The following is a 24,800-nucleotide window of genomic DNA, read 5'->3' on the forward strand; positions in this document are numbered from 1 at the left end:
CATATTGTCGTTAGTTTACTTTCAACCCAGGCTTAGCCTGCTTTCTTTACCAAAAAATAAAAATAAAAATAAAAATTACCGATTCACCGTAGATCTTCATGATCGAATGACAGCCAATTCACTTCAAACATTTTCACAAAAAAATCATTGAGATCATAATTTCTATATATGTAAATTTTTAGCTTATAACATTTCCTTCTATATATGTACAAAAAAATTTATCTTATTAACATAAGCATGATGTATAGTATAGTACACATGAAAGCTAGTATTCATTCGAAATTTCTAGTGTGATGAGAAAGAAATAGAGATTGGGACCATTACTGTTAGTATATCTTCCCACCAAACCGACATCTCTCTTAACTCTCTCTCTCTCTTTGATAGTTAAACTGTTTGAAGGTGTGTGTAGCTTCTATATATATACATCTCATATTTTCACTACCAAAGAAAAAAGTCCTCTGCAAAAAACATCTTCTTTGTGTTTTGTGTGTGTGAAAAGGGTTGATTATATATATAGAAAAGAAAGAAATTAAGATAGAAAGAGATGGATTGGAATGGTAATTTTAGAATGCCTTTTGTTTCTCGACCTTCAGACACTACCTCTAATTTCAACTTTCTCTACAACTGCAGTTTCGACCATTTCCCAGGTATCTGTCTATCTATCTATTTCAAATTTATGTTGCATTGCTTGAAATTAGCTACTTCTTATCGGAGATTGGCACCGTGCATCTAGACTATGTTACGTTTTACATAGGTTGTGTAAGGCGATGTATATAAACGCTTATACATCAAATGAGCTTTTTTTCCCGATAGACTAGTTTTTTGGAATAAGTTATAATGTCTTGTCGTGCCATTGGTACTTTCAATAAGTGTTCTAAGACAGGAACCATTCATGGATCATGACCAACGAGAAAGTTTGGAACCCAACATAGATATGGCCCTTAATAGGGTCGATTGTTACGAACTCTGGTCAAGAGAATTTGTCTTACATCGCATGTGTAAGGAAACAATGTAGGGTTTATAGAAGTGTTTTTTGGAACGAGTTTTCCTGTTAGATCTGTAACATATGTACTTGGTTAGCATGCAATAAATACTAATTAAATTAACATATTTATTTGTTTATTATAGAAATGAAGCAACATACAATGCTGCCAACAATAATGGAGAAGAACATGAATAATTTCGGGGTGGATCCGAAGAAGAAGCGGCTGAGCAACGAGCAGCTGGAGCTGCTCGAAAACAGTTTCCAAGACGAGATAAAGCTGGACCCGGACCGAAAGATGAAGCTGGCAAAGGAGCTAGGGCTGCAGCCTCGCCAGATCGCGGTCTGGTTCCAGAACCGGAGGGCTCGATGGAAGGGCAAGCAGCTTGAGCGCTTGTACGACGCGCTTAAGCAGGAGTACGACGCCGTTTCTAGGGACAGGCAGAAGCTGCAGCAGGAGGTACCGTGCCGACTACAACTTTTCCTCTTTAATTTCCAATCCAAAATACATACTGCATTAGTTCATTCAACTACTTATATAAGGATTACAAATTACAAATTACAAATTATAAATCAATGTTTCTATATGCTAATTCAATTTTCATGAATTGTACAAAGCTTAATGGTAGTATAAATTTATTTCCAAGTATTATGTTTAATTACTGAGGTTATCATTAATAGTTTAATTCACACTTTAGAAAAATCCACTAACTTGAGAAAGCTACATAAAAACATAAACTCTCATTAATTTTCTAATTTATTACACTTACTAAAATCATTATGATGAAGTAAATGTGGATATTTGTCTGACAATTGACATAGTTTTTTGCATTTAACTTGATCAAATCACTTTGTGGAGTATATCTATATATTTCAAATTAATAATAAAAAAAAGTTGCTAAGAGCTATGATGATCACAACAAATTAGGTTATGGCACTAAGGGCAATGCTCAAGGATCAAGTGGCGAAAAATCAAGTATCGACCGGGTACACAGACGTTTCCGGGGAAGAAACTGTGGAAAGCACGTCGATCCCAAGCTCGGACAAGCAGCATCCAGTGGCAGAGGCAGAGGCAGAGGCGATGGCGGCGGTGACTAGCCTCCACCAGATGAACATGGAAGCTGAGTGCAACTACCAGATGAACATGGATGACTACAATAATACAGTGATGATACCTCCATACAGCTGGGCTACTACTTCTATGCCTTGAATAAACTCAATTATTGTATATCTTCTTCCTTTTCAAACTAAAAATGTTATGCTAATGCTGAGGGTTTGTAGCTAGGTCGACCTAAATGTGATAGGTGGTTTAATTTTAGGGTGAGGTAGAGTTAATTAGTTTGATTTAGGGAGTAGCTGAGAGTGTTGTTTAACTAGACTTGCATGGTGTTACTTCTTGTATTTAATTTCACTGTTTTGTGTGACATTTTACTATTGTGTAACGGTGAAATATATATACAAGATGTGATATCCAATATATTGGGATTTTTATTAAAATTATTTGTTAGGTTTAACTATATATCATTGTGTCTACTAATTCATATTGTTAGTGTTGCTTTCTTACAATATAATTTAATTAGGGTATGGAGATGATATTGATATGTTTTACAATTATGAATTGGCCACATAACAAACTCTTCTCTGGTTCTTATATATTACTCACTCTCTAAGTCTACGAAAAATATGCCTAATATTAGTGGTATTGGTTTTGATAATTTTGATTGAATGATTGTTAATGGGGAAGAGTCACATTATTCTATAATAATTAATATTTGTACATGAGAAGGATTGATTTAGTGCTGGTCTAATAGTGTAACGCCCCGCACTCTTAGGGTATAATAAATTCGGCGGTCGTTAACTGGGCAACTTAAATGCAACAAGAACAAGACTAGGATTTCATTAAAAAGGATTTGACCTAGGTATTTAACAACTAAGGAGGCAATAAAACCAGGTTTAATCAAGAATAATCAATAAAAAGTAGATAACATAAATGACGATCAATGTCAAGAGTTTAACAAGAAAATCAAAGGAGAAAGATATCGTAACTACGATCCAAAAACAAAGGGTTGACGTAAGCTCAACAAAAAACCACGACATGTCTCAATCGTCTAAGCAAAGGGGAAAAATAAGTTCAAAATGACTAAGTGATAATAATGAGTTTCGAAATTTAGCGGAAGCATCCAAGAGAAAGTGAAGCCATGTATGAAGACACGACTACACTCGAGGTTCAAAATATCCATCTTATTAATTAAGCTTGCTCAACACCCGCCAACGCTCGTCGCCATTCAACCTGCACATAAGGAAAACACATGCAGGGCTGAGTATTTTGAAATACTCAGTGAACTCGTTGCCAAATCATTTCATAAGTTATGCCACCTTTACCATAGTGAACTCGAGTTTTAAGCAGTTATAAAAGAATATCACGAGTATCACAAAAATAATTTCATAGATTGGCCAATCAAACAACTCCCCAATTTCCTCATCACTTTCCACAATCTCATCATTTCCATAGTGCGACGAAAGTGTGGCCACACTTTTCGCCCACGAGACTGGCCGACTAGCAAGGACGGCTCCCGATCCCACCGTGTACACAGCCTGGTAGGGTTTGCGGCCCGTACTCAGACCCGAATTCGTTTAAACATATCCATAGCCACTGTAGCCTAATGGAGCGCACTCACAAACTAGGCATCAGACACACAATATCATCACAAAACAAACATAAGCATGGCATAACAGTTAAACCACCCTTGTCTCTCCACATTCATAAATTTGCACATAAAAGAGTTTAAGAATAAAGCCCACCTCGACTGCTTAGATTTCAAATATGTTCTTTCCCTTGTTATCCGGCTTCGCAACTGAGGTTTCACCTTTTAATCACATAGGCATATATCACAAATCAGATTCAACACAAACTCCTAACTCATGCATGCCTCAACGCTTTCCCTTTTCCCACCGATTTATCTTAGCATCATTAATCAATCAAGGTCCTGTTCATCGCATAAGTTCCATTCGCATCTCAACTCTAGATCTAACATCAACATGTGTCACACAAGGGTATTTTGCCAACATACACACACCACACAAACACACACACACACACACACACACACGCTACGCACACACGACGCACACACACATGCACACATATATCCCATATTCCCTTTATCCCACTTTCACTCAATCAAGATGCATGAGGGTCCAAGAATATCGATTAATCGGCTAGATGAAGAAAGATTAATATAAGAATACCTTTTTGGAGAAAAACGAACGGTAGAAACAAAGTAGAGATTTGGTTCTTCAAAAATCTTGAGGCTCAAACTCAAATTCTTCTCAAAGGATGAAGGATTAATGGAGAAAAGTAGAAGAAAATTGAGAGAGAAGGAAAAGAGGGAGGGGGCGAAAATTATGGAGTTAGGTTTAGGAGTTCTCTTATTTATAGGGTTCAATAAAATCTTTAGGTAATTAAATAAAATATTTGGGAAGATTTGATTCTACACAATAAAATAATATAAATATTGTGAAGTAGGGAGGAAGTAAAAGATCTAGGGTTCAAGCATGGGGATTTTCGAAATATATGGCTTTTAATTAGCCAAGATTTTGTTTTGTATATTTTACGGAGTAGAATAAAATATCACGGAGCAAAATAAAAATAAAAATCCTCCTCATTGGGAAAAGAAATAGGCGTGTATTTGCTCCTTTAAATAAGGAATGGATCTTTAATATTAACTAAAATAAGATATGGCAAGATCTCCTTGAGGTATGGAAAGATTTGGTAAAATATTTAAATTTTAGGTATGAAAAGAAATCAATAAGGGATCAATTAAAAATAAAATAATTCTTCCTTCCCAAATATAGGTGATTTTCGAAAATCACCTTAAAACAATAGGGTTCGATTTTTCTTATTAGGAAATAGAGAATAATTGAGTTTTGGATTTAATTTGGATAAATGTCCCAAGAATTAAATTAAATCCGGAAAAATGGGATTTTCTCCACTAAGGCTATGATTTTCGAAAATTCCAAGGAAAAGGTTATGGAATTGTATCCTAAAAATCTCACTCACCCTTAAACAATTAAATCATCACATAATTTCACCTTTAATTCAAATATTCGCATGCCACGTCATATAATCAACAAGTTTGACTTTTCAAACTTCCAACGCAACCCTAAACCCGACTCGGTCATAACTTCGTTCCTCAATTAATTCACGTCTCCTAAGTCATAAATTAGGAAATTAAATTTTCGGCTCTAAAATTAGGGTTCGAAAAAGTGGGGTGTTACAAATAGTAGTAGTGTTATTTATGTAAATATTTGGGTAATTTGTAATTCATAATGAAGGAGATTTTCAATTATGTGATAGTTTTTGAAAATTAGATTGTGCATGTTTTTGATGGAACCATGAAAATATTGTCGACATCATTCTTTTTTTTTCATTCATGAATTCTCCATCCACCGATTGTATATAATTGTAAGGCAAGCTGTCAAGAAAGAGAAGGCGTGATACATTTGAGATACTGTATATATAGGAGAAGGATTATGATAAAATTGTTATTTAAAGTCAGAATACAGTTTGCAATTACATTGATACAGTTGGCATGACTAAAACACACTTTAGGCTCAGTATTAGTTTGTTAATTCATGAATACCAATTTCTGATTCTATATAATAAGATTTTTCTAGATCAATGCCCTTTCCCTTTATTCTTTGAGAACCAGACTCGATCTGTAAAATGATATATTTTATGATGTCATGTATTAGAGAACTTATATGATTTTCAGTTCTCAAAGTTTTCATTTAAAAAAGTTCTCACTGGAACCACTATATATTTTAATTGCAAAATTTGCTCAATTTATGATATATACTTTTCATAAGAATTGAACAAAATATTAGACAACGAAATTTTAATCTTTTGAATTATCCCATCTTTATATAAAAACGTCTTTTAATGATACCCAAAACAACGTTAACATCGGTTCATTAAATACGAAAAGAAATTGGTAACTCAACGTCATTTGAGCATCACCACAAGAGGTCGTTTTACTTTTATATACGGATGAGATAATTGAGAAAATTTGTAACTTCGTGATTTAATATCGTTTTCAAATCTCAACGACATGCAAGTGAGTCTCTCTCTCACACACACACACTCTAGGGTAAACTGTTGGGGGTGAAACTACTCTATATAAAGCCACACTCAGCCAAAAAAAGCCACAACCTTTTCCCACAAATTGAGCTAAAAACCCTATTTCTGAGCCAATTTTTTCTATTGAAACAAAGAAGAATATAACAAAGCATGGATTGGAATGGTAATGTTAGAATGCCATATGTATCTCGACCTCTAGACACCTCCAATCTCTTCTCTCTCTACAACTCCAATTTCGATCACTTCCAAGGTATATATATATACACCACATACTTATTTAAACTTCAAATTTATATTTTCTTTTCCTTGTGCCATTTTTTGATTTTTTTTGGTAGCTCAAGAATTGAAGCAGCAAACAATGATGCCAATGATGATGATGAATGCAAACAACCCGGAGGTAGATCCGAAGAAGAGGCGTTTAAGCAACGAGCAGCTGGAAATGCTCGAAAACAGCTTCCACGAGGAGATAAAGCTGGAACCGGACCGGAAAATGAAGCTAGCCAAGGAGCTAGGGCTGCAGCCGCGCCAGATCGCCATCTGGTTCCAGAACCGGAGGGCTCGGTGGAAGGGCAAGCGCCTCGAGCACTTGTACGACGCGCTTAAGCACGAGTACGGTGCTGTTTCTAGGGATAGAGAAGAGTTGCAACAGGAGGTACGTGCACTTAATTCATTTCCAAACTCTTAATTAATGTCTCTATTCAATTATTCTTCCATCATTATTTAATTTTTTACTAGCATGGATTTAGATATTTGTACAATATTAATTGATGCAACTGCTTTCTTCTATTATTGCCTTTTCACCTCCTCTATTTATCACAGCAGCCATATTGATAAATTGTTATTGAAACTAGCTAGTAATATTCTGGATCCTTCCTATACACATAATTATAATTCATATAGAAGATACAAATTGTAATATTGCACAATTTTTAGACTACCAACCCTTTTTTATGTAACATGAATATTCTCCCTGTTCGCATTTACACGTCATACTTTTTTAGCGGCACATGTTTTAAGAAACATGAGTAGAAAATGTTAGTTGAATATCGATCCCAATTTGATATACTCCTTCCGTTCACTAAAAAATATCTTATTTTTTCATTTGTTCCGTCCAAAATAAGTTAACTATCTAATTATGGACACTTTCACACCATATATATATATATATATATATATATATATATATATATATATATTTAATAGTTTACTCTCATAGTCTACCCGGTCCATATTTTCATTGATTTTTTTTTTCATATATATTATTAAAAACTCGTATCATCAACTATGAGGACTACTCTTCGTGGATAGATAGAGTCATTGAATACGAGTTAAGTGAGTTACTCAAATGTCACGAGACCTGCTTACCAAATATAGTAAAAGTGAAATGAATGGATCCATCAAGATATGAAACATGTATCAATATTCTTAATTAATGATCAAAATAATTGCAGGTTATGGCACTTAGGGCAATCCTCAAGGATCAAGTAGCCAAAAAGCTAGTACTATCAACCGATATTTCCGGCGATGAAACTGTGGAAAGCACATCCATTCCGAGCTCCGACACGGTGGCAGCGACGGCCAACCTTCACCAGATTGCAGAATGCAACTACCCACTGAACATGGGAGACTACAATAATAATACACCTTCCTATTGGGCTACCTCAATGCCTTCTTGTCCTTGAATTACTTCAATTATGGAGCTTAGTAGTTGTTCGTTGTTTCTTTTTTGGAGAGGACTTAATTAGTTGATGTTTGTACATCTTTTTCTTGTCAAACTTATGGTGTTATGCTAGTTATGCTAAGATTAGTAGCTCTAGTCTACCTTAGGTGCTTGAATTTCACTTTTACTTCATAAATGAAGCTTATTGACTTAGGAAATGTTTTGTTAAACCCAATTTTAGTGTGTCTCGTTACTTGAAATTCCATCTCCGATTCAATTTCAATATGATTAAATTTCATAAATATCAATTAGAATTCACAGTTATACACTTAAACTATTTTCTATGAACTTTAAAAGTGATAGGAAGTATTATAGACTTTAGAAAGTGTTTAATTTTTTCAACTTGATCCGATTCGTATATTTTCTTGTGAATCAAAACTGATGTGGCATGTCGGTCTACCTACGTATGTACATCGGACATCTACTAGACCAAAACGACATCATTTTGGTCCACGCTATCAATTTATAGATTTAATTTTCTATTTTTGTTTTATATTTTTTTTCTTTAAATTTCTTCTACCTTCTAACTAAAGCAAAATACCTAAATCGAAGAATTTGAAATAAATTAAATATGAACCGAATAAATTAGGATGCACAGACAATTTATATCACTAAACATAAATTAATCACCCATTTTGACCAAAACCAACCAAGATTTTGATTTAATTAAGCAATGTTTTATAGAAGCATTTTGTCAAACAGTTAAGAGTGCACGAATTACAATTGAAGAAGGATAATTTAAAACGATTCCGTCAGCCCATTTTTTCCCAAATCGGTCACGAATGGTTCAACACTACCAAAAACATAAAACGATTCTGTCAGCCCATTAATTCTATAAAATATGAATATCATGTTTTGATATGATATAAATATTTGTAATTTATAGGAGTACAATTTTTTATTTGGTTGGTACACTATTTCTATTTATATTAAATATTTAAATTCTAAGGCGTATGTTTTTATAGATTAGGATCAATTTAATTAGGTGGTATTTTAAAAATCACACGACTCCGTGTACATAACGATCGTTTACTTTATAGTAGTAATCGTTTTTATATGATTTGAAACAAACGAGATTCTAAGCTATGATCATTAAAAGCTCATCCAATTATTCAATTTCTCGAAAACTAAAACGTAACATTAGTTTCCGCAAATATACATTCAACATAAAATTGTCAAGATCCACATCGAAAATTAACAATAGCTAGAAATTCATTTAAACCCCAATTATCCTAGAGCTACATCAATGTTAAATCAATTAAGAAAAACCTTAATCCTACTATGAATAACAAATCTAGGAAATTCGGGCCGGGCCGAATTTAGTGTACATCTCCGTGGTGACGGAGGCGGACGTTGAGCCGCCTGAGCCATATGGAATGCAGAATCATGCCGAAAACGTCGTACCTCCGCGGCGGCGTGTTGACCTCGAAGTGGCGGCGCATCTTGATGCCCCGGCGCTGCAGCTTGAGGTAGTCCCGCAGCTTTATCCCGGAGAGAATCTTCTTCAAGTTGGGGATGTCCTTGACCGGCACGATCACGGCGAACTTGTCCCAGTCGAGCACGTCGCTGAAGGGCACGACGTAGCCCTCCTTGATGAGCACGGGCACGCACCCGAGGTAGAGCCCCTCCACCATGCGGGGGCTCGCCACCTCGTACCCGCTGGGGCAGATGCAGTAGCGGCTCCTGCGCATCATGCCGTAGTACGACATGTTGCGCGGGAGGTAGCGGTGCACCTGCACGTCCGGGTCCGAGGCCTTCTCCCAGTGCTCCAGGAGGACCGGCCGGATCGGGCCGTGGACCCCGCCCGCGTAGAACACCAGGATGGGCCGCCGCGACGGGGGCGGCCCGCCCAGGAGCCCGCTCGTCGTGCCCGTGGGGAGGTGGATCTCCGGGACCGAGACGTCGCGGGCCGGGTCGAAGCGCTCCGAGGTGTTGGCGTTGCACAGGGCGCGGATCGCGTTGTGGTAGAGATGCGGGATCGCCAACGAAATCTCGGGCCCCTGTGATTTCCATTGTAACGAGTTGCCAAGTGAGTTGTAGTAGCTGAATTTAGTACTATAATACTATTGAAAATAATGGTCATTTACGGGTTTTTAATTATTAAGTTTTTTCACTTTTTTGAGAAAATTAAATTGATAGAATGTAATTTGGAAAAATTATTAATAGGTACAAATAATGAAAACAATTAAATTAAATATTATAAATTGTAAATAGTGATGATTTAAGAATTTTCCTTCTTCCAACTAGGCCCTAGGCTTAATGATAATTTAAGAATTTTAAATTATTAATATGTATAAAATCTTTCACTTATCTTGAGAAAATTATATTGGAAGAAGGAAAATTTGAAGTAAATATAAATGGATAGAAATAATCCAAAGTAAGTTAAATTTATGATGGAAATAATAAAAATATAGGCTTAATGGTAGCTGGCTAGGGGCATGGGCCGATCCGAGGTTTAAAGGGCCTAGTTGGAACTCACATATGAGCCCAACTTAGACCGATTTTATTTTCTAGCAAACCGGCCCATATCGATCCTAGGCCAAATATCATGCAATGCAACAATACATAGTATAACATATGGTGGGAGAGAATTTACCCAATCATGGCAAGCGAGCATGAAATGGTCGGCTCCGAGGCTTCGATTCCAGTAAGGATACTTGTTCGCGATAATGTTGATGTAGTCTTTAGCCGTGCTCTTCATGTGTGTCCAATCATGGGTTTCGGGCACAAAGATGACTTGGGTGATCATCGTGATACTAATCGGGAGGAAGAAGAGATGAGCTTCGTTGGGATCGAATGTTCGAAACAAGCTCACTTCCATGTTACCTATGAAGATTCCTTCTATGGCGTAGGTGTGTTTGCAAGGGCCAAAGTGGAAAACAGGAGGCTCACCTTCTTCGTATATGTACACCTTCAATCTCTTCTCCATCTCAATGTAGCTTCTGCAATTATAAATGGATAGGTTAATACAAATCCTTTTGTGATATTCGATTTGGTTCTTGTTGCTTTATGGGCACTAGTTGAATCCCTACGTCCAATTTTCTTTCTAAGTCGATGACTCAGATGTCACATAGGCAAAAATTGTCATAACCAAATGCTCAGTGACTAAATGTGTCACAATAAGAATGAATAAAACGTTTATACAAAATGTTTGGCCACTATTTCATGGTCAAGTTGACATAATTGAGACACAATGTTTCAGCAAGTCTCATTGTGTCTTCGAGTGTTTGACAATGTCAGGTTTTACTATGGGATATCTGAGTCATCGACTTAAATGAGAGAAAATTCTACGTGAGAATGAGAATTTTTTTTTCCTTTCTGTTTTAGACAATGACACGTAGGCAGAAAATAACATTGTCAAATTAATATTAAATGATTATATTGTATACTAATATAAAACAATTGTGAGTGTACCTATGGAAGACCTTGGGGTCCCAATACATCGGCCCGGTTGGAACGTAATCCGGGTCAGCTATATCCGTGTGGTTTCCCGCCAACTCGGCCCAAATTGCGGCTCGGGCTTGGGCAAGATCCGCTTCCACTTTAGCTAAAGGGCTGTATTTTCTATCCGGTCCTTCTATACTTGTGATATTATTTTTAACCTGTAGTAGGGGAATTAATTCTCTTTCAAGAAATAGCTATTTTGGAATGGTCAATGCAGTGAAAAATCACCATAAATTGATATTTTCCAGTAAATGGTAAAATAATTTTATTTATTTTTAGGCAGCATTTATTATCGTACCCATGATTTTCAAACCACTCAAAATTTTATGTAACGTGCATTGACTAAATTGATAGAGTATGCATAAGTATACTTCAGTGTTTATTACTTTATTTATTATATAGCCCAAAGAATTGTGCAAGAAAATATTCAAAGGAAATTAGGCACATATCGATATATATTCCAGAGCCAGAGCCTTTAATATGCGAGCCTTTAATATGCGAATTATATACATTAGTAAAATAGAGTTGATCAAGAATCTGTCTCTTAAATTATAATTTCCTAAAATATGGAGCTAAATCTTCATCTTATTTAATTTGTTTCTTTTTTCTTATCAATGGAAAGAATGAAAATGGAAAAGATTTAGTACAAGAAAATAGGGATGCTAATATAAATAAATATATTGACATTTTATACATTTGAAATTCAAAATCTCCAAATTTATTAATGACTACCTTTTTCCAAAAATGTTTTCATTTATGCATAATGCAAGTCCATATGAAAGGATATAACTACAATGTAACGTTAGATTTATTATAATTAAACATAATTTGGAGAATAACTCTTTGTATACCTATGATTAATAATGTGGAGTACCAAAATAATTTTGCAGCCTCTTTTTTTATTGGATATTAGGCTCAAATCACAAAATGTAGTGTAAAAGTAGAAAGTTCAATCCAATCAAAACAAACAACACGATCACCACCACAACGAACCAAAACAAGACAGATATCTAGCCAAAAAACAAAGAAACAAACAAAGCGCACGACAAATTTCCAGCCTATTGAAAAAGCAAATTATAGTACTATACACTATGCTACATAAATTATAAAGGGACCATCTCGTTTAGTCCGTGTTAGCATTAGTTTTTACGTTTTAACCCTTCGAATACCTCACAAATCACAATAGAGATAGCAAAAATCCAGAATTTTCAAGAGACTATAGCAAAAAAAAATGAAGATTGATGAAGAAGGGAGACTTACTAATCCATCGTTGAGAAGCAAGTGATCCGACTTCAAAGAAGTGTTGGAATTAGGGATGAAATAGTGGAAATTTGACTGTTTTGGGCTCATGAAAACCAGCACTGCTGCAGCCATGAATAATGCTGCCACAAACCATAAGTTCTTCAAACTCAACATCTCTCCCTCTCTCTTGATTTTTGGGAGTGATTTTGAGAAGATGAGAGAATGGTAATAATATGGAGTGTGGGAAGAGAAAATATTTAATGCATTTGAAATTTAAAAATAAAATAAAATATAAATAGTCAAACTAATGTAAGATTGTCTCGTACTATTAGGGGAAATTATACTTAAAAATAAATTATGATGCAGCTTTAATTTATGGTAATAAATGACTAAGAAAGACTAAAAATATATTCTCAATTTATTGATAAAATTAGATGAGGTTCAATGGATATGGTGTAATGCTTACTCTATGTTTAGCAAGGATCGACGTATATAAAAGGGGTATTTGTTTAGTTTATGTTTAACGAGGATTAACATATATAAGAAGGAAGTGTTTGACTGAAAAATCTTATATTGGTGTCAAATTCTGATTTTGTATTCTAGTTTTAAAATTTGCATATAAATGATTAAATTATTAATTTATTCTGATTTCGCAATTAATCAAGATATTGATGTTAACTTGGCTGAATATAAACATTATTTCAACCAATTATTTGTTTTTAGTACAATGTCTAAAATATGACATCATTTTGAATGACGTCTTATAATAATAAATCATCAACTTATGTCTGAAATCTTGATTAGTTGTAAATCTAACAAATCAGTAATTTAGTTACAACAGATCGAAAGCTTAATAATTTATAGAACAAAATTAGAATTTGATGAAAATATAATACTATGCAAATTACCCAATAAAAATGCGGCCAAACAATATTAATCTTGAATTTTGGCTTGTGGAGACATCCAATTTGTTTTTGGCTACGTACCTATTAATCATATTCATATTTAAAACTTATAAGAAAACGAAAAATTATTTTATTCATTAAATTTGACCACATTTCCTGGGCTCCTAGCTTAAGTTATGGTATACTAGTTCATAAAAAGTAAAGAACCATGTATGTACATAAAATTTAGTGGTCCGAACATAAGTTCACACTGTATGTACGTTACCAAAGAACCATATATATACATAAAATTTAGTGGTCCGAACATAAGCTCACACTGTATGTACGGTTATCAGTTAATTACAATTAGAAAATATTCTTTCATTTCTTCTCTCTTTTTGTAACTGTAATTTGTTAAACACAATATATATGAACCACTAAATTTTGACTAGTACATACAAGTTTAGGACTTTATGGATTGCTATTGTAAATTGGTTGATTTTGTTATAATTTAAAATTAAGGGAAGTAGATATGGAAAAAGTTGTTTGGCTAGCTAGTAGATTGCTACACACGTCTAATAAATTATAAATGGACAAATTGAAGGTTTTGAGTTTAGAGATTTGCATGGGATCAAACAAAAGTAAACTCTAAATCCACGATATTATAGTATTTAATTAAATTTGACTTCGACTGTTAAATTTTGAGATTGGAGATCATGGTTCTTGGCGACCAGCACACATGTTAGAGTCATGATTAAGTAATATAATTTGATATTCATTTTCCAGTAGTTAATTATACTTGATAGAGGAATTGCAACGGTGTTGATTTTAATATCTCTAGCTATATAGTAGCACTATAATTAATATAATTTGTATGGGAGTAATAAGAGGCAAAAATAATATTTTATGTGGATTAGTAGGGAAGGGTATAACGTAGAGCAAAAATAAATCTTTCCTTTATCTATTAATTGAAATTAAGCGACCGCGACAATTAATTTTTTATGCATCAATTCAAATTATTTAAACTCTTAACATTACCCCCCTTAATAATGAATTTTTTACTTTTCGTACATGAACCTTGCGAAACAGGGCCTTTTCAAAATGCTAAATATAATTGAGAGAACTTTGAAGTCATTTGAAAAAATGGTCCAAACTTAATAAATCGCAAGTCCATAGTGTGCTTTTGTTTTTCATTTTTGTTTTGACTATTGGATTTAACAAAAACTTTGAAGAGTTTATATATGATAAATAAGTCAAAGAGAGGAGGGGGAGGAGTCATAGCTAGAAATTCGTTTTAGCTTAAAAATAAAGAAACGAAAATAATTGGGCTAAAATGCACATCCAGATGGCCTGTTGGGCCGATTGGGCTTTGGGGCTGAAAAGCTCGTTCCTTTTATTATTGCATTTTTTTATTTATTTGTTACTATTTCACTACGGGAGTGTTAGGGTGCCACCACCTTTTAAAATAACACCATACCACCATATCTAGAAAAAAAAATCTGAAAAAGACGGCCAATAATATTTTGTACACTACACAACAGTTTTTTTTGGCCAGTAATATCCGACACGCTATGCAGCAATCTATAGATTGTTGCGTTTATAATATTGTTGTGTAGCGTTTATAATATTATTGTATAAGTGGTGTCACGGTATCACTTTAAGAGGGGTTGTCATTTTAACAAAAACCTATTTAACTATGTATAGGTGTATTTCTTTTAATACAAATTCAAAATAGAAACAGAATATTTGTGACTCAAATTTGTTTATTTATTTTGACTTGTTTAGAAGACAATTATAGGGTTTGTGTTTTGAATTGATCATGCCTTATCACTCAAACCAAACACTTACAAAGTGTATTGTTTGACTAGATAATTGAAGGTTTGTTTATGTTTGTTATGCTAATTATAACTCTTATTACTTTAAAAGGCCATATAGATAAAATGGGGATCGTGTTTTGATGAGTAGACAAGCTACAAAAGGGAAGAGTACGTAATAATGGAGGTCTGAACTTGTGATAATAATTTTACCCTGATCAGTTCACGAGATGCAATTCGTCTTATTGTTAAACTTTAACAGGCCCGCGCGGGTGGGGGAAATGGAGTGTGATTGCTCAGTTGTTTATGGAGCGAGTATGTTAACATATGAGCGCATGGTGCTCTCATGTGATCCGTTCGAGCCTCAGGTAAGCTCTAAAATGAAAAATGTGTCATTTTTAATGGGACAAAGAGAATTCTAATTAGGTGTCAAACAATCTACTATTTATGAGTCAAGGTCCAAAAAGCATAAAAAAAATGTCTAGAACAGAAGAAGAACGCATACCATGCCAACAAAAAAGCAGATATTTGACCTAGCGCCAATGCTAGTTATTGGCCAGGATCTTTAACAACTTATGCAGATACCAAATTAATTAACTAGCAATACAATACAAACAAATTTCAAAGTTTTAGTTCCAAATCAAGGTTTTCTTCCCTCCCCGGCCGGCTCCTGAAGGGCGGCCACAGAGTGTGTATACATACTTCTCTCCCTTTTGTGAGCATTCTGGTGGCCTCCCAATGCCTGGGATGTGCGGAACTCACGTCGCAGAGCTTGCACCGGAACATCCTTCTTCCAAGCCTCAGCTCCAACGCACTCTCCTTTTTCCCTTCCATACTAGTAATATAATGGGGACTTTTTTGTTTTAGAATGAGTCAAGTTTTAACCATAAATTCATAGTCACTAAACAAATGCTCTTTGCTAATCTTTTATGTTCACAATTGGCAAAAATTTACTGCCTGATTTTTTTTTATCTGAAATAATTACCGACATGTTTGCTAATTAGTGTTCAATAAGAGTAAATCCAAAATAAATAAAAAAAGTCCTGTTTAAAAAGATGCTGAATTGGACACAAGTCTGTAATTTCGAATTATTGGGACCTAATAAAATTGCTTGGCTTTCATGGGTAATTCTTTCTTTATGAAAAAAGTAATGGTTGACAATTCATTCACAATCAAATCAAGTTGCCAAGCTTTGTATTGGGTCTTCATGCTGCAAGATTTTTAATGAGAATCGACCAAACCCAAATAAAAACAAATAAACACGTTTTCTTAAAGTGTAGTGATGTGCCTCACTCCCACTCTTCCCTTTTAGCTTAAAACATTTGATCTCGTGAAATTACATATGTACTCAGAATAGTTCAAGGTTTCGAGTAGATAATCGTATTGGGTACAAATCCATCCCACATCGGATGAGTGAGAAAAGTTGAAAGGTGTATATAATTTTTGTCTAACTCCAATTAGTTTTTTTTTGTGCAATAGTCAGGTAACTATAAGGACTTAACATAGGCTTACCATCAATTTTTCAAATATTCCACCCCTACTTATTCTAGCAATAGCATGGTTTGTGATTTGCTGAAAAGCCATTTTACTTCTGTAGTAGAGGCTTGTTTGTTTGCTATTGGGTCCATATACATTATCTATAAAACCATTATTGATTAGTCATTAATTTTTGGATTCTAGTCCCAGAAAATCTCATCGTGTCCCACAATTAAACTAAGGGGTATTGAATTGTAAATATAATCAGTTTTACTCAAAATTTGTTATTTCTTCCAAACTTTAAATTTAGTTTATAAAATCACCAGCTTAACGGGTTGTGCAAATTTCCTAAACCGAACCGACTTTTTTATTTCCGGCAAAATTAAAACAATGTGGCACGTCAAAATATCTACGTGGACATGGCGGGACATCAAAATGGTGTCATTTTGGTCCAGCTCGTCAATTAATATAGTATTTTTCTTACAATTTTTTTTAAAATGTTTATAACATCCTTCTCATCTTCGAACTCCAACAGCCAGATGCCTGCTACTACCACGAGCTTAAAACGAAGAAAAACATCACGACTAAAACACCTAAACTGAATAACATGAAACAAAAAAAATGAACGTGAAAGACAACCGTATAAATTAGGGGGGAATACATCACCCAACATCGATTGAGGACACAAAATAACAAAATTTTGGTTTAAAGTTTTGCTTAGGCTTTTGTCGAGCAGTTAGAGTGCAGCAAAAGAATATGCAAGCATGAATATGGAAATGCAGCGGTTCTAGGTATGCATTTTTTTAGAAAAAAGGAAAGTTCGATCACTTTGTGAATGCTCAATTGAACACTTTGGTAGATAAATAAATTACATTTTATCAGTATAAAAACTAAAGACATCCACATCTTGGCTCTCACATTAAAAATGAATTTTATTTGATAAATTAGGAGTATAATAACACATTAAATCAATTTATAGCAAAAGAGTTAGGTATTTCATCAAATCTAGGACTTTCTATTGATGACAAGCACAACAGAATAAGTGGAAAATGACCAATCACACTAGTAATTATCATGGGATTCATTGAAATCAATTGCTAATTGATGTATGCAAATAGTTGAGTCAATGCATATACCCAAAGTAGCTACGGTTATGGATTTTTATTAAAAGTAATGTGCCTATAGTTAGTAGTCAAATGTATCATATTTAAGGAAAGCTATAACTACAATTATAGTGATTTAAATTAGAGGGATGTATAGCATTGTAATTTGTAATTTTAACTAACGACCGATACTTTCGGAAATTAGAATTTGGCAATGATGTGAAGTGGGCACCACTAGATAGCCCTAGTCCCTATGGGAAAAAAAAAAGTTTTGAATTGTTCCATTTTTGGTTTTCTTCTTATTCATTAAAATAATTCCATTTTTGTTTTGCTTTTTATAGTTTAGTGGCTTTCTTTTCTAACGTCACACTCAACAATATACACGTTTTTGGCATGCGGATTGGATCCATTTTTTTATTTGGGATTAGGTATTTTTAACAATTTAATTTAATATAATTAATGAATGGAAATTTTGGCAAATGGTGTTAAGTTAAATTAATATATGTGTTGCACGTAGAGGTGCCCATGGTTCCGGAAACGGCGGTTACGGTTCGGAACCGGCGGTTCCGGCGGTTCCGATTTTGGCAATTGATGAACCAGATTCGAACCGCGAGGGTGTTTCGCAGTTACGGTTTCGGTTCCAAAACCGCTAGTTTCGGTTTCGGTTCCGAACCGGCGGTTTTCCGGTCATTTTAAACTATTTTCACGGTTCCAAACCGCCGGTCTTTTGCGGTTCCAGCTTTGTTTCACGGTTTTCCGGTGGTTTTTTGCGGTTCCGGCACGGTTTCGGTTCGAAAATTTTTGAACCTAAACCGAACCACGGTTCAAAAATTGACGGTTTCGATTCGGATAAATTCTCACAGTTTCGATTCGCAACCATAACCGGCAGTTACAGTTTCAGTTTTAACAGCCGATTCGGTAAACCTTGGGCCAGTCTAGTTGCACGTACATGTTTCCTAGTTTACTTTTCGTATGACATGAATGCAAAACTATTAATATGTATTGCACATGTTTCCTAGTTTACCAAGTAATTTCTTTAAAGCTGTGGTGAAACCATTACTTTTTAGTGAACCAGAACTAACGAAAAGCACCCTTGCTCGCTATGATGTGTGCAACTCATTTGCTTATGTTTTCTTGTTCCTGTAATGATTATAAATAGAAAACATTTTCATGATTATTTCATATGTATTTCTAGCTCAATATTTTTTTGGTATGAATATTCTGTGAAATTGGAAGCTTGAATATATGGACCAAGCCCCTCTCCAAGAGAGAGATTTGTGTATCTTCAATTATTTGGATCACAATGTTAGTTTTCTTTCTCTCTCTTTTAATAAGTATGGATTGAATGAGTCGAAATTGATGATGATAACTTCGTTGTTTATATCCTAGATGGTGTTGTCAAATCATTGTCAATAACATGCAATTAATTATCTTTGTCCTCATCAGTCTTGCCTGCTTAATTATCCAATAATCCGAGGGAGGAGACATTAATTAATTTATGTACATGTTGGTATAGATACAAACAAATAAAACATGGGAAATATGTCTAGTAGAAACTTGGCAATAATGGTGAAATGAAAGCAAAAAACAAATAGTGAAGGGCTCTTCCAGCAGTCCTATTTGGGCATTTTATGGAAACATTAGAATCTAAGTGGGGTCATGACACTTGATATGTAAAAGGAGGCCCCCTTTTAAACTTATTGGTTGACTCCACCCAATATATATCCACCTATTCACCTTCATAAACATGTACTCCTTCCGTCTCGGCCACATTCTTGAGTGACACGAGATTTTAGAAAGTATTGTTAAGTAGAATAAAGTAGAGAGGAAAAACGTAGTTGAATATTTAATGAGGAGAGAGTAAAGATGGGGTTATTTCCAAAATTAGAAAGTAGCCATTTTGATTGGAACAAACAAAAAAGAAAAAGTTATCATATTGAATGGGATATTGAATGGGACGGAGTGAGTAGTAAAGATAAATAAAAATAATAGTTACAGCTATATATGTATGTCAAAATTTGTCATGGTTTTAAAAATAATAATTTGATATGATCATAGGCTTACGAGGACCAAATGAATCTATATGGACTTTCCATGTGCCTTGATTTCACATTGTTGGTGTAATCATCAATATAATAAGACACAAAATAATTTAGACCCAGTTCAGTTTAATGTGCAATGTACGTCTAGAGGTCTAGAGGTGATGCGAGATTTTACTATATAATTTTCGGCTGCAATTATAATAAGAGGGAGCATATATCTAAATAGAGGTTGAAGCATTGACTCTAATCCTAACATTATAGGATTCGGGTAGTCATTGACTTATATAGAGGTTAAAGCATTAATTGAGCTCTGAATTATGTATTAGTGTTAGGAAATAACATAAATCATGTACTAGTGTTGGGAAATAATATACCCATAATTACGAAAAGCAACTGAAAATTTGAAGAACATTATGAATTTACGGTGAATGCACGTTTTTCATTCATATTAATATAGTACAATTATATGTATGCAATTTTACGTTTAGCAATTAATATGCATGCCCTTTTCAATATTTTAGCAAACGTATTATACGTTACTTCAATAAATAACTTTAAATGCGAAAAAATCTAGACCAATTAAAAATTAATGAGATGTGTCATGCATTGATGGATGAAACTGTACGTTATAACTATATGAACTTTTGACCGTCGGAGATCGTATTAGAGGTGAAAACGTCATTTTATTGTTTGTTTTCAAATTTTATTTTCTATATCTACTTTTTTTTATTTCCTTTTGGTTTTAGGGTTTGGGCCTCATATAATTAGTGCGTAAACTGTTTCTACAGTCAGTTTCTTATATTGACTTAGTTATAATTTTAGTTTCAAGGAAAATATTGTTCTTTGGATTCTCATATTAACACTACAATCATAAATTTGTAATTATGTAAAACATATAAAACTAACTATCAATAATTCGTGAAGGGACAAAACTGTCCTAATGATATCATATAACAAAAATATCATAAACAAGAAAGTAAAACCAACCCATCCCCTTTTGCAAACCCTTATAACCAGAGCCTTTTACCTTCAAACCCTAACTCGTAAAAGAAATCTATTGATTGGATTTATGTAGGTGCGATGATTTACATCATGAGCGAGGTCTCTGATTCAATCCCACCTGATAAAGTACATTACATAGTCCAGAATTGACGATTCACTAATTAGTGACTTAGCACTGGACGTTCCCAAAACAGACTATTGTGTCAATTTAGGTAGTTATTTCTTACTATCTTACAACTAATTTCATAGTTAGTACTCCCTTTCATATTTAAAATCTTCAACAACTTTTTCATACACAATACCAATGCAAAGAAAATAAAGTAGAAAGCAAATTACAAACATATCACCTGATATACTTATAATTAAGTTGGTTTAAAGTTTAAGTTCCAAATCAAGGTCCTCCTTCTGTTCCCATCTCGGGAAATCGCAGGGCTCCTGATGAGGGGCGGTGGTGCGGCCTCTGGAGCAGTGTGTAGACATACTTCTCTCCCTTCTGTGAGCATTCTGGTGGCCTCCCAACGCCTGCGGGCTGCAAAACTTGCGGTTGCAGTGCTTGCAAGGGAACATCTTTCTGCCTAGGCTCAGAATGATCAGCTTCTCTCCTTGTGCATATTTCTGCTGCTTTTTCCCTTCTTCCATACTTAACATCAATAGCCATTCCTCTTTTGTTTTGATTAATGTTTTCATCAGCTTAATTTATATAAGTGTCATGTGGTGGTTTTTGTTTTAGAAGGAGTGAATTTTGACCATCAATTACAAGTGACAAAAGAGATGCTCCATTGTTGCCTGCCACAATCCTTGCCAATATGAATCTTAATTTCCTAATTTTTCCTTTAATGTGATGAATTAATAGTATATATGCTTCGAGAATAATCATGAAACTAATTAATTACGAATATCATGGTAATCGAGGGAAATATTCCTTAATTTCCTAGTTGATCTTCAGATCGAACACACAGTAATTCAATGACCCCTCCTTTGAGTTTCTCTTTGATAAATAATACTACTACTAAACATAATTTGTACATATGAATTTATTTAAATTACATACTAATATTCTTCAATAATTTAGAAAAATATTAAAATTTTAATTAAATATCTACAGATTTAAGAAAACAATGATTTTTATTAAATATTATTTGAATCAAGCTTGAAATTATTTGAAAATTTGTCATAGATTTTTCATATCATTTATTATTTATTGTTATAGAATGATAGTATAACTAATAAGAAAACTAATTTGTAATTTTTCTCTATTACATTTAAAATTTAAAAGTATTATGTACATATACAATTATGTACACTTACTTTCTTCTTGCTAGCAGTTAATTGGGCTAGCTGATTTAATGTTTAAATTTAACTTCTTATATTTGTCGGCAGAAATGCTCTCTATTATTGTTCACGCTGATTACCCTCTTTACATATATAGTGCAGAACTTGAGTGGCATTCTTGAAATCCACCATATTTGGCATTAGTTGGATCACTAATGATATGATAGATTTACTCTTTAATTATTAATAGCAATGTTTTTATTTGGATTTTAGCGAATTACACATTGAATTTCAAGCAAAAAAGGAAAGAAAAATGGCCGACCATAATTGTCAATAATTTGCGATTTCAAGCACCTACTATATGAAATTAATGGAAACCTATTCCATCGCAATTAATAATGTTGGGAATCAACGTGAAATTGCACATATAAAACTTCACTAACAACAGGACAAAAGTGTGGTAGTTTCATATCAAAATTGTCTTGGTCTTAAAAGAATGGAGTATTAGAGAGCTTTAAAAGGAAAAAAGATTCTTCAGACAAAAAACTGCACAGGATTTAACATTAACCCACACTACCATATTTGGAGTTGTATGCCCTACATCATGTGGAACATGACTAAGAATTATAAAAAGATGCTCCCTCTTAGATTTGACGTTCCAATAAACGAAAGTCTAAAAAAACTATTTATAACGCATGTTATTCATTTTCGCAATTGTTGCCTAGCTTGCTAGGGTAATTAATCTCTGTATATACAATCTCACTCATTGAAACATACCTAGTCATATCATCCTAAAATCAATTAGCAATAAATTTGATAACCCCAATTGGGTAAAGTTGATTTTATTGCTTAAACATGCACTATTACTGTTGTACTATAATTTAACTATCTAATTGTTCATGAACAAAAATACAAATTATTCACTATACACATCAAAGAAGATAAATCTAGGACTTTCTAAAAGAAAAATGTTACTCCCTCCGTCCCATTCACTTTTCATTTTAGGCTGCAAATTTTGGAATTAATTTTTTAATGTAATTAAATTAGAATTTTAAGTGTAATGAGACATCACTTAATAAAGGAGCTCTTAACTTAATCTAACATATGAATTAAATGCATTAATTCTAACTTAAACTATAAATAGAGTAAGAAGTTTGTGACGAGTCGAAAAGCAACGATACGAGTAACATGGGACGGAGGGAGTATCTAATTCCAATTTATGTCTTACAATATTTTACTAGTACTATTAACTTTTTAACTAACCATACATGATACATCTATATAGGCCTCAAATTAATAAAGCTAGTGGAAACACACAAATGAATATAATTAGCTCAATTTCACTCCATCACTATCTCTTGCAACAAGAAAAAAAAACCCACCATGATCAAAACTCGAGAAACGGCAGAGCAAAATTGGCTAAGTCTGAAGCCGGCGCAGTCAACCACGACGACCAAGACCTTCCGCTGCAGATTCTGCGGCCGACAATTCTACAGCCCGCAGGCATTAGGCGGCCACCAGAATGCTCACAAGAGGGAGAGGGGTTTGGCCAGATACTTTCAAGATTCCATGTCAAGATCCCTCGGCGTCCAGCCCCACGCCCTCCTGCGCAAACCGGGAAGCGAGAGAGCCGTGATGGTCGGCTCAACGCGGGATTTTGTGTGGCCGGGGAGTTATAGAGCGGCCGAGGATTGTGAGGAGAAGCTGTCGAGTTCGATGCTGCTTGATTTGAATCTGAAACTGTAGTAATTAGTTTCGAAATTAATTAATGTATATGTTGTTGAAAGAGTAATTTCCATAATTAAGTTTGATCAATTCGTGCACGCATCCATTAATTATGTAATTAATGAACGTTCATGTATCTTATCAAAGACTCATGTAACTTATGTACTCCATTAGAGTTGTTTCATGAACTATAAATACCATTGTAAATTGTATACATTATCTAGTTAATATATCAATATGATATTTTCTCCCTAAATATCAAAGTGCCATAATACTAATTCTCATACCCCAACATATTGTGGTTTCAGAGCTTGCATCACTCTTAACATTATTCTTGAAGTCGTTTTGTTGATTTTGACTATATGCATCTGTCAGGGTATTTCTGCATATGCCCGAACAACGTTTTGGCCGAACTAAAGCCTTTGTGGCATACGCTGCAGTGGTACATCGGACCACCCTCTTTGTCCCGTCAGTCACCGATGCTCTCTTCCGGCACTCCCACCAACTCTCGCTACTCCTCTATTGCCGGGACCCTCGTCTTCCCCAGAGGTCACGACAATAGTGGAGGGGTGGCGAGAGTTGACGGGAGTCCGTTGGGTAGGAAGAGAGCGGCGGCGACTGACGGTGACAAAAAGGTGGTCAGATGTACCACTGCTGCGTGTGCCACAAAGGCTTCAGTTCAGCCAAGGAGTTGTTCGGGCACATGCAGTAGCACCCTGACAGATGCGTGTAGTCCAAATCAAGAAAATGACTTCAAGAATAATGTAAAGAGATATGAAAGCGCCTTGAAATTCATTCAACAAGAGCTAAGCAAATCCATATATCCAAGGATTTATGGTATCAAACGAGCCAAAAAAGCTTGGAATATATTGAATAAAAGATTTCACAGCAATGACAAAGTAGCATCTGTCAAACTGCAGATCTATCTTAGTCGTGTTGCTGAGATCTGGTGAA

General features: G+C 34.5%; 3 protein-coding genes across 4 annotated transcripts; 2 read left to right on the top strand and 1 right to left on the bottom strand.

Annotated features, from left to right (window-relative positions):
- The first annotated feature begins 372 nt into the window (after positions 1–372).
- LOC148930566 (homeobox-leucine zipper protein ATHB-22-like) lies at positions 373–2,482 on the top strand. The gene is made up of 3 exons (XM_089069365.1): positions 373–647; positions 1,129–1,442; positions 1,911–2,482. Exons 1-3 carry the CDS (start codon positions 545–547, stop codon positions 2,190–2,192), a joined length of 699 nt encoding a protein of 232 aa, XP_088925491.1. The 5' UTR covers positions 373–544; the 3' UTR covers positions 2,193–2,482.
- Positions 2,483–6,182: 3,700 nt separating this feature from the next.
- Positions 6,183–8,017, top strand: LOC148930567 (putative homeobox-leucine zipper protein ATHB-51). Of its 2 annotated transcripts, none has more exons than XM_089069322.1 (3): positions 6,183–6,372; positions 6,464–6,774; positions 7,574–8,017. In XM_089069322.1, the coding sequence occupies exons 1-3, from the start codon at positions 6,273–6,275 to the stop codon at positions 7,802–7,804; spliced, it is 642 nt and encodes a 213-aa protein (XP_088925448.1). In that variant the 5' UTR covers positions 6,183–6,272; the 3' UTR covers positions 7,805–8,017. The 2 variants fall into 2 exon arrangements, with proteins under 2 accessions (XP_088925448.1, XP_088925447.1); XM_089069321.1 differs by having other exon boundaries at positions 6,184–6,372; positions 6,458–6,774.
- A 911-nt stretch (positions 8,018–8,928) lies between these two features.
- On the bottom strand, positions 8,929–12,784 carry LOC148930568 (putative glycosyltransferase At5g03795). Its single transcript, XM_089067768.1, has 4 exons — positions 12,547–12,784; positions 11,257–11,444; positions 10,439–10,784; positions 8,929–9,842 (listed from the first exon to the last, which is right to left on the bottom strand). Exons 1-4 carry the CDS (start codon positions 12,700–12,702, stop codon positions 9,162–9,164), a joined length of 1,371 nt encoding a protein of 456 aa, XP_088923894.1. The 5' UTR covers positions 12,703–12,784; the 3' UTR covers positions 8,929–9,161.
- Between the last annotated feature and the right edge of the window lie 12,016 nt (positions 12,785–24,800).

The sequence above is a fragment of the Salvia hispanica genome, chromosome 3 (assembly GCF_029641045.1).
Source record: "Salvia hispanica isolate PSC_SH4W2 chromosome 3, Shi_PSC_v1, whole genome shotgun sequence".
Classification (NCBI taxonomy): Eukaryota; Viridiplantae; Streptophyta; class Magnoliopsida; order Lamiales; family Lamiaceae; genus Salvia; species Salvia hispanica.

Excerpts from the sequence above, each read along its gene's own strand:
- LOC148930566 (XM_089069365.1), top strand. The coding sequence starts at position 545 with ATGGATTGGAATGGTAATTTTAGAATGCCTTTTGTTTCTCGACCTTCA. Across the intron at positions 648-1,128 it reads CAGTTTCGACCATTTCCCAG|AAATGAAGCAACATACAATG; the intron begins GTATCTGTCTAT and ends TGTTTATTATAG. Across the intron at positions 1,443-1,910 it reads GGCAGAAGCTGCAGCAGGAG|GTTATGGCACTAAGGGCAAT; the intron begins GTACCGTGCCGA and ends ACAACAAATTAG.
- LOC148930567 (XM_089069321.1), top strand. The coding sequence starts at position 6,273 with ATGGATTGGAATGGTAATGTTAGAATGCCATATGTATCTCGACCTCTA. Across the intron at positions 6,373-6,457 it reads CAATTTCGATCACTTCCAAG|CTCAAGAATTGAAGCAGCAA; the intron begins GTATATATATAT and ends TTTTTTTGGTAG. Across the intron at positions 6,775-7,573 it reads GAGAAGAGTTGCAACAGGAG|GTTATGGCACTTAGGGCAAT; the intron begins GTACGTGCACTT and ends AAATAATTGCAG.
- LOC148930568 (XM_089067768.1), bottom strand. The coding sequence starts at position 12,702 with ATGTTGAGTTTGAAGAACTTATGGTTTGTGGCAGCATTATTCATGGCT. Across the intron at positions 11,445-12,546 it reads TGCTTCTCAACGATGGATTA|GTTAAAAATAATATCACAAG; the intron begins GTAAGTCTCCCT and ends CCCCTACTACAG. Across the intron at positions 10,785-11,256 it reads GACCCCAAGGTCTTCCATAG|AAGCTACATTGAGATGGAGA; the intron begins GTACACTCACAA and ends TTATAATTGCAG.